General features: G+C 44.7%; 1 protein-coding gene and 1 non-coding gene across 4 annotated transcripts; both read left to right on the top strand.

Annotated features, from left to right (window-relative positions):
- The first annotated feature begins 6 nt into the window (after positions 1-6).
- CCDC115 (coiled-coil domain containing 115) lies at positions 7-4,522 on the top strand. Of its 3 annotated transcripts, none has more exons than XR_003905317.1 (6): positions 7-229; positions 308-411; positions 499-581; positions 1,220-1,351; positions 1,502-1,663; positions 3,136-3,220. XR_003905317.1 is itself a non-coding variant. In XM_029931200.1 (5 exons), exons 1-5 carry the CDS (start codon positions 56-58, stop codon positions 3,246-3,248), a joined length of 606 nt encoding a protein of 201 aa, XP_029787060.1. In that variant the 5' UTR covers positions 7-55; the 3' UTR covers positions 3,249-4,522. The 3 variants fall into 3 exon arrangements, 1 of the variants encoding a protein (XP_029787060.1); XR_003905316.1 differs by having other exon boundaries at positions 1,502-1,636; positions 3,136-3,218; XM_029931200.1 differs by lacking the exon at positions 1,502-1,663 and having other exon boundaries at positions 3,136-4,522.
- An 852-nt stretch (positions 4,523-5,374) lies between these two features.
- TRNAK-UUU lies at positions 5,375-5,446 on the top strand. The gene has a single exon. It is a non-coding gene; the product is annotated as a tRNA-Lys (tRNA).
- Positions 5,447-9,405: the final 3,959 nt, after the last annotated feature.

Genomic DNA, 9,405 nt, shown 5'->3' with positions numbered 1-9,405 from the left:
GCTGGGAACGCCCCTTGAAGATGGGTCTCGGAGGCCTATTGGCTGTCATGACGTCATGGCGAATGGCGATTGGGTGACCTGGGAAGAGGCTGGTTCCAGACCTCTGTACCTTGGGCCCATGGCTGCGCCGGACCTACGGGCGGAGGTGGACTCGCTGCTTCTGCAGCTGCTCCAGGACCTGGAAGAACTGGAGGCGAAGCGGGCGGCCCTGAACTCTCGGGTGGAGGAGGTAGGAGCCTGGGCAAGGGGGCAAGAGGGCAAGAGGGCATGCGGAGGTAAACTGAGTTGCACCGCTCTCTTATCTCAGGGCTGGTTCTCGCTCTCCAAAGCTCGCTACGCTATGGGTGCCAAGTCGGTAGGTCCCCTGCAGTATGCCTCCCGTATGGAGCCCCAAGTCTGCGTCTACATCAGGTGAGAAGCTGTGGATACTGGAGCGGGTGGGCGGGCAGGGTCCGGGCTGGGGCCTCCAAATGTCGATCCTACCTTCTCATTCATCAGCGAGGCCCAGGACGGACTCCAGAAGTTCTGGTTGGTGAGACCCAGCGCCCAAACTCCGGAGGAGGTGGGGCCCCGCGAGGCAGGTGAGTCCCCTCCACCATCTTCCCGTCTGGACGCCCTCCCGATGCCAAAAACAAAATGTACAGGATAATTGAGGAGATGGTTTTATTAAGGATGTTGCGATGAAGAGGACGGCCCAGATTGGAGGGTCAGAATGTCTCAGTAGGGTGTTTTTTTGCTTAAGACTTTTATAGGGAGAAATAGACAAGTTACAGACGAGGTCCTTTACAGTTGGGACAGTTTTGCAATCAGGGTAAGTTTCAGTCAGTTGAACAGAAAATGTTTAAATGTCTGACTACCTTAGGGGGACAAAATTATACACCATCATTTATGAGAGGAATGGGGAGTTGGAGGTTCTGTCTGGCCTTTCAGCTTGTTCAGGCAAAAAGAAAAGTCAGTTTGTGGCTCTGTCACAGGTAAACGGGGTCATTTGCTGATCTTATGAGAGTCTTGAGAAAGGGTGGTCAGGGCCTCTAATCTAAATAACAAACGGAAGGATTGTTCTTTGTGGTAAGCTGCTTTCTGGAGTATAAATGATTGGGGGAGTTTTCCAACCATTGGCCTTTGTCAGGATCATGAGCTCAGAGCAAGTTCAACATTGTCACTGAGAAGATAAGGGATACTTAATGAAACCCCTAACTGCCAGTCTTTCTTTATCCAGCTTTGCGCAGACGCAAGGGTCTCACCGGAACCCCAGAGCCGGAGTCCTTCCCAGCCCTCCAGGACCCTCTGAACTGGTTTGGAATCCTGGTTCCTCACAGTCTGCGGCAGGCCCAAGCCAGCTTCCGGGAGGGTGAGTGGGTCCTCTATCTACTGGAAGCACTTGAGCACTAATGCCATCCCAGGGCTGGGCTTAATCTGCAAAGGGTTTTCCAGGTTTTCTCCATAGCAGATTTTTGTTGTACACCTGCTGTTTTTGTTTTTGTTTTTGTTTTTTTTCCAGAAAGCATTTACTGTTGTTGGTAGCGTTCCAAGCTCATGCTAGGTGCTGGGGATACAGCAGGAGACAAAAGGGATAAATACCCCTCGTGGAATGTTTATTCTGTGGAGGGGAGAAAGAGAACATGCAAGTAAATAAGTAAGCAAGCCCTCTACATAATACCAGGTAGGGAATTGTTATGAAAAAATAAGTTAGGGTATGGTGAATAGAGTGGAACAGAAGTGGGCTAGAGGAGTTATTTTATAAAGGGTGGTCTGGAAAGGCTTTTCTGAAGAGCTGGAGGGAACTTTGCACATGAGCTGGGAGATTGGTGTTGTAGGCAGGAGTATTAGCCAGGGCAGAAGCTTTGCAATGAGATCATGTTTGGGATAGCAGAGAGGAAGCCAGTAGGTTGAAGTGGAACTTATGTAGTGGGGAATGCCAGGAGCTCAGGTCAGAGGGGGCTTGGCCAGGTGATTTGAGGCTGTGTAGGCCCAGATGAGGACTTTGGCTCTGAACAGAGGGAGGTGCATCGGACCCACAGAGTGATAGGAAGGTTGTGGATACTGAGTGGGACATGACAAGAGCAGAGGGAGGAAGCAGGTGCCGGAGAGCAGCCCTGCTTGAGATGCAGGTGGAAGCAGTGAAGGAGAGGAGTAAGTGGTGGGAACCTATTATATTTGGAGAGTAGAAACCACAGGATTTGTTGAAAGATCAAATCAAGAGTAAGGGAAGGAGAGGAGTGAAGGATGAGCCCCTAGATTCCAGCTATAATACCTGGGACTGAAGTTGCCCTTACCTACTGTGTGAGAGGGCTGTGGAGTTGAAGCCATGGGTAAGTCAGGAGTTGGGAGTGAGGGTGTTCCCAGTGCTGTGTGGTGGAGACTCTGATCAGGTGTCAGGGCACGTGCAGTCTGGAGTCTGGAAGAGACCTGGACTTGAAAGAGCGATTTGAGAGCCGACTGCATGATGCTCGTGTTTAAATTCCCAAGTTGCCGACACAGATAAAGTTGAGATAAGCAGAGGGCCTTGGAGTGTGGAGAGGAGGTGGGAAGAGAAATGGGAGAAACCAGATTAGGAGACTAAGAAGCAGTTGGTAAGGCAGGAACAATACTCAGAGGGTAAGGGATCCCAGAACACGAGAAGAAAGTGCTTCTTGGAGGGAGGTGATCAGATGCATGGCCAGCTCTGCTGTTAGACAGGTAGACTGAAGACTGAACTGGCCAGTCCACTAGGCAGCATGGAGGACCCAGATGACTTAAAGCAGAGGCATCAGGGAAAAGCCACCTTGATGTGGATCCAGAATGTGGAGCACTCTTGGGGGCAGAAAAAACAGGAAGAAAGACAGGAGGAGAACAGTGAAAGATTGTGATAATGAAGGAAAGAAGAAAGGAAATCAAGGCATGCAACAGTATTATGATCTGTGAATTTTTAGTTCCTGTTGGGTGATATAAGGGGGTCAAGGAAGTCTGTTGAAGAGGTAAAATTTTCTGAGTCTAGTGAGGTTCTGATGAAGCCAATGCAAGTCTCTTCCTGGAATATTTTAGGAATAGTACGGAGGCCAGAGAGTTCTGGAGCCTTTCCAGTCTCTGGCGATGTCCCCTGGGTCATGTGTCACATCACACGTACCATGGTGACAATCATATCTCTTCATGTAGGCCTGCAACTGGCTGCAGACATGGCCAGTCTTCAGATCCGCATTGATTGGGGTCGAAGCCAGCTCCGGGGGCTCCAGGAAAAACTCAAGCAGCTGGAGCCTGAGTCTGCATGACCTGTGACCAGAAGCAGAGGAGCGAGCACATCATGTGGCTACCTTATCTCAGGCCTTCCTCCTTCACAGATTGCCCCTGTCCCTATTCCCAGCTAATCCTTACTACTTAAAATTTCCCTGGTTTGCATGTTTCCAGCTTTGTTAGGTGTGAAACTTTGAAGAGGCAAACTGAAGAATGTTGAAAGTCACTCCTGTGAAACCACTTGTCGGGCTGTGTTCTCCTAAGACACATTCATGTGGGGCAGGGGTCAAAGCTGGTAGGTTATTTCATGTTAGTAAATAACCAGAGTAGTCTCATGGATATGTCAGCTGCAGTTTCTTTACAGGATGAAATATTACACAGCTAGTAGCAGGAAAGGACAAAAATAGGTGCTTCATTTTCACTAGATTCTCAAAACTGATTTTGATGTACGAAAAAAACCAAACATGGCTAACGGATCAGGACAGCATGATTCCAAGTCAATAAAAAGCACAAACACCTGAGTAGGCAGTTCTTGACAGGTCTTAAGCCAGAAAGTAAAACAGATTTGACTTCGATTTTCAAGGAAATTGTAGGAACCAAACTCCAGGCAGAGATCTTTCAGATTTTTAAAAACCTTCCTTTAACTTTTCAGGAGTGAGACCTACTCTCTTTTAATTTTTGAAGGTCCAATTGTATTTCCTGTGATGGGAACTGTGTCCATGCTTCATTTTCCTGCTGGGTTGCTGGTATTTTTAGCAGTTTCCAGGAGGTAATCTTTATGTTTGGGAAAAATTAATCCTTTGTTCATAATGTGAAATATAAATATTTTCCCCAATTTTTCTTTTAAACTTTGCATATGGTGTTTTTTAAAACACATGAAATTAAACTGCACAAAACAATTGAATAGCTTAATGAATAACTAAGGTGAAAGCTATGGTCACCATCACCCAGCTCTTGTATTTTTCTTTTTTAGTCAGTTTTCTTAATAGAGTTGAATTTATCAGTCAGTTGTTCTACGATTTCTGGACTTGGGGTTGTAATTGATATGATAAAGGAACTCTCCAGTGTTTTCCTCAAAAACTTTCAGCTGAGGTATGGGGTTAATATTGCAACCAATTTGTCTTTTCTACCATAAGTCTACATACATATATACATTATGTTGATTACCCCTACCGCCAACTTGAGATGCTACCTTTTATTCTTTCATACATCCAGTGTATGCCTCTACCATATTTTGGACTTCCATTGTTTCATTGATCTTACTGTCTGTTAAAATCCTTGAGCCTTTCACATATACTTTACTTTAATCGCAGTGGTCAGATTTGTGATTGGATTGGGGAGAATTTTTGTTTTGTTTTTGTTTTTGCCACCTTGAGCTTAAGTTGTAGTGAAAAGCCTACTGGAGGCACTCAAAAGTAAACTAGAGAAGAAAAGTACATTCCTCCCCACACTGGTTGCATTTCAAAACAAAATCCTGCTACCAACGAAGTGCCGTGCCAGCCAGTGAGATTTTGAAGCTAAAATAAGAAGATAACCACAATCCGTTTTTGCTTTTCATGGAAAAGACATTCACGTGGTACTCTGGTCCTGGAGGGGGTCCTTTATTTTATGTTTTTATTTTATTATTATTATTATTATTATTAATTTTTGAGAGACAGAGAGAGACAGTGCGAGCAGGGCAGGGTTAGAGAGAGAAGGAGACACAGAATCGGAAACAGGCTCCAGGCTCTGAGCTAGCTGTAAACACAGAGCCTGATGCAGGGCTCGAACCCACGAACCGTCAGATCATGACCTGAGTCGAAGTCAGATACTTAACTGACTCAGCCACCCAGGCGACCCTGTCCTTTATGTCAGGAAATGACCTTCATTCATTGTCTGCAGTTGGGTTTCAGGTGTGCCTGCAAACAGGGACTTCAAAGACCAAAAATCTGTCCTTCAGGAGATTTCTGGGAGCAGGAGTTTCTGCCTCTGAGAGAGGGCCAGATGTTCCTACCCACACCCAGTCATGAGAAACGAGTCCTTGAAGCTGGGGCTCATGGAGCTGCAGTCAGAGCAAATTTCCATGGGCGGAGCGAGCTCGATAGTACATAGCAGTTGCGAGGAGATGCACAGGTGAACCTGATAGAAGTGATGTATACAAGATGAGAGACTACTTGCCATTTTGTCCCGTACAGTCTAGCGGTTAAGATGCCTGGTTTTTACCCAGGCAGCCTGGGTTCAACTCCCGGTATGGGAGTGATAATATCCCTCTGTTTTAATTTGCAAACATTGGCTGGCATTTTGTTTCTTTCACCAGTGGAATACCTCAGGTTAAACTGGACATTTCTCTATTTAAACCTGGAGAAATTGAGGCCCAGGGCCCTAGCATTCTGTGTTTTGAACAAAGTGTCAATTTGTACCACATCAATAACTTTTCTCTATCAGCAACTTATTAATTATATAAGATACCATATACATTATAGAAGTGAATGCTATTATATTTAAATATTAAATAGTATTTAAAATACTCAAAATTTATTGTCAATCTCAGTGGAGGGTGACCACTGTCTGGCCCTTCCCACACACCTCTGGGTAGAGACACCCTCCAGGAGGAAGGAGGAGATGGGGTGGAATCAAGACACTTGCAGCCTCTGCTCCAGGGAAAATCCAGAGGCTGGGCTGCAATGGGTGGAACTAGGTCTCTGGAGGAGCATAGGATGAAGTGCATGAATGTTTGGAGAGGACCAGTTGGAGGAAGTCTCTGACAATTTAACTTTCTCTGGTCTTGTGGCCACGTTGGTTAGAGTGCTGGTTTTTTTCACCTGAGCAATCCAGTGTTCCCTGTACCCTTCATGGAAATTACTTAAAACTTTAAAGTAACCCCTCACCCAGCCTCCACTCTGCAACACATGCACAATTCGTGTCAAAAACTACAAACACGAGGGGTGCCTGGGTGGCTCAGTCGGTTGAGTGTCCAACTTCGGCTCAGGTCATGATCTCACTATTCCTGGGTTAGAGCCCCACCTGCGCCTCTGTCCAGGCTCTCTAGCTCAGAACCTGGAGCCTGCTTCAGATTCTGTGTATCTCACTCTGTCCCTCCCCTGTTCACACTCTCAAAAATAAATGTAAATAAGAAAAAAAATTTTTTTAAATCTGCAAACATGAGTCACCTAAGTATCTTCCTCAATTTTCCACCCCTTTATCTCTGGTTCATTTAGTCAATCCAGGGAGGTTATGTGCAGGGCTGAGGTCTGGCCTTCAGGAGTAGACCATTACACCAGCTTATTAATTCACACATTTTGGAGGGAGAAATTATTTCTATTTAAAACTTTTCTTAGGCCCATGAGAAAAGTGAAGTCACAAGAGCAAATTGCTGCCTTGAAAATTGGAAAGTAGAGTGAATACAGAGAGTCATAGTATACTAGGCTCAGAAGCTGCTGCTGGAGCCAGCAACTGGTAGAAAAACTTACAGGCTAATTGACCCTGCTGAGAAAAAATTCTCTAAAGGCCTGATAGACAAGGGAAGCCATTTTATTTTATTTTAAATTAAATTTTGTTATTTTATTTATTATGACATGTTTAATATTTATTGTACTTTTGCGGAAGAGTCCTAGGTAGTTGCTATCTTGGTGGCTTAATTTAGACAAAAATAGCCAAGAGGCATCAATTTATTACTATAGCAGATTTAACAGTGACTCACGAGATTATTTAGCAGAAGCATTTTCTAGAAAGAACAGATCTAGTCACACGAATACTAAAATAAGTGAAATATGAGAACACCATACACATTTTGTACACTGCACTTTTAGTTCTCCACAGTTTTGTCTGGTATAAAGCAAATGTAATTTGGCTCTGATATAGACAATTATTGATATGATTTTCAAAATTTTCAGTGTAGGAAAGTGACTGGCCCTCCTCTGTGGTAGGTCTTCCTCGGGGGAAAGGGTCCTGGGGAGACGAGGAGCAATGCAATGATGTTCTCAAAGGCTGATGGCGAATGGAAACAGGGACGTTCCCAAAAGCTGATGGCTAAGGGAAATGTGGACGAGGGACAGTCCCAAAGCCTTAATGGAAACGTGGACAAGGAATGTTCCCTAATGGAAACGTGGACGTCCCTGAAAGCTATGGAGATGGACCAAAAGCTGATGGCTAATGGCAAACTTCATTAAAAACAGCATCTTATTTTACACCCTCCTTGCCAGCATGGAGAGCACAGTAAATGATTCATCAGAACGATAGTTACAGATAAAGAAAGGATAGGTCAGGAACATCTTGCAGTTATGTGTGGATATATCTCTGGTGTTGTGGTGCTTGACACACTTGGCTGGTGACCAAGAAGGCTCTATATCTCTGGCATTGTGGTCCTGACACACTTGGCTGGTGACCAGGAAGGCTCTGTCCTGCATGCCCTCCTGGGACTTCATTAAGTCCCACGTTCCCACCGAACTGAGAAGAGAGGTCAGGCAGGGACAGTTCCTCCCATTCCCCAGCACTCCTCAACATGGAACCCCTAACACCTGGGCAGATTTGGAATCAACTCACATATCTGCAAACAGACTAGAATATATCAATTTGACAATAAACTATTAAAAAAAAAAAGAAATAGCCAATCATGTGAATGCTGCTTTTCCTCAAATGAAAACTGAAAAAGAGAAAAAAGACTTTCCCAGTTACAACAGTTTCCTATTCCATTTGAAATCGAGGCATGGATTTACTGACCATTAAAAACTGAGAGTCAGAGCCGTCAGGAAAACTAGAAGAAATCCTTCAGAGATGGCAAAATTAGAGGTTTTCTTTTCTGTTCTTTTCTTTTTAATGTTTATTTACTTGTGAGAGAGAGCTTGCATCCTAGCACAAGCTGGATAGGGGCAAAGGGAGAGGGAGAAAGAGGATCAGAAGTGGGCTCTGTGCTGAAAGCAGAGTCCAATGCAAGGCTTTAACCCACCAACTGTGAGATCATGACCTGAGCCAAAGTCAGACACTTAACCAACTGAGCCTCCCACGTGCCCCAAAGGTTTTGAACCTGAGCTCCTCAGCCAGGACAGAAACAGGCAGATTCATTAGCTGGGACATTCTTATTTATTAAAGAAATGAAGAGCCCCCAGCCAGAGCATGTGATATTTATGAAAGAATAAAATCTTTAGCATGATGTTGGTCAAAGGCAAAAGAAGATTTCCATCTGCAGTAGCAATTTTGTTTAATTTTTCCAAAGGAGAATCCATTTTAAATTTCATTCTAAGTCAGGATGACTGTACATAAACTTTATTTAAACCAAAAGCCCAAGTTCTGGCCCACCTGGCATACATTGTGCACCTCCTTTGTAAATGAGTAGCCTAAAGGAAAACCATCTTGTCGATGAGTATGAATGAATATTCCTTGCATTTCTTGATGTTAAAACTTGTGATTCCTGCCTATATGTTAATCTGCAATCTTGACCTTTTGAAATGTTTTAAAAAATCTATAACCCTGCACAAAGTGTTCATTCTCCAGAGCATTATCTTCCCACTGCACTTCCTAAGCACTGTCCTAACTTGGGCTTGAATAAACTATCTTTCTTTTAGAGTTTCTAAAAGTTTTATTCGTTTGGTGTCCACAACCCTCACATTCTTGTAGGTTTTACCTCCAGGAGCCCTATAGGTTTTTAGGGTCAAGACTGGAGAAAAATACCCTGGTGCTTCTGGCAAGGGGAGAGGTAGAGTAGCCACTTTGAACTGTTCCAGGGCACCTAGTTCTCCTTAACAAAGGCCTTTCCTCAGGGAAACTATACCAGAGCCTACCCAACGTGGGGGGAGAGAAGTACCCAACTTTAACCCTCTCCAGACTTCCTATATCACATAAAGGGAGGTGGGAAAAAGCTGGGAAGCACTTTTTTTTTTTTTAGTTTATTGTCAAATTGGTTTCCATATAACACCCAGTGCTTCTCCCCACAAGTGCCCCCCACCATGACCATCACCTCCTCCCTCCATCCCCTTCCCCCTTCAGTCCATGGTTCGTTTTCAGTATTCAGTAGTCTCCCTTGATCTGTGTCCCTCACTCTCCCCTGCTCTCTTTCCCCCTTCCTCTCCCCATGATCCCCTGCCAGGTCTCTCCTGTTAGATCTATGAATGCAAACATATGGTATCTATCCTTCTCTGCCTGACTTATTTCGCTTAGCATGACACCCTCAAGGTCCATCCACTTTCCTACGAATGACCAGATTTCATTCTTTCTCATTGC

This window comes from Suricata suricatta, unplaced genomic scaffold, assembly GCF_006229205.1.
Source record: "Suricata suricatta isolate VVHF042 unplaced genomic scaffold, meerkat_22Aug2017_6uvM2_HiC HiC_scaffold_157, whole genome shotgun sequence".
Lineage (NCBI taxonomy): Eukaryota > Metazoa > Chordata > Mammalia > Carnivora > Herpestidae > Suricata > Suricata suricatta.
The sequence above is the reverse complement of the archived record's forward strand: the minus strand, read 5'-3'. Positions and strand labels throughout refer to the sequence as shown.

What these genes read in the sequence shown, in the direction of transcription:
- CCDC115 (XM_029931200.1), top strand. Translation starts at nt 56, where the DNA reads ATGGCGAATGGCGATTGGGTGACCTGGGAAGAGGCTGGTTCCAGACCT. An exon ending in TGAACTCTCGGGTGGAGGAG is followed by an intron (nt 230 to 307) that starts GTAGGAGCCTGG and finishes CTCTTATCTCAG; the next exon opens with GGCTGGTTCTCGCTCTCCAA. An exon ending in CAAGTCTGCGTCTACATCAG is followed by an intron (nt 412 to 498) that starts GTGAGAAGCTGT and finishes CTCATTCATCAG; the next exon opens with CGAGGCCCAGGACGGACTCC.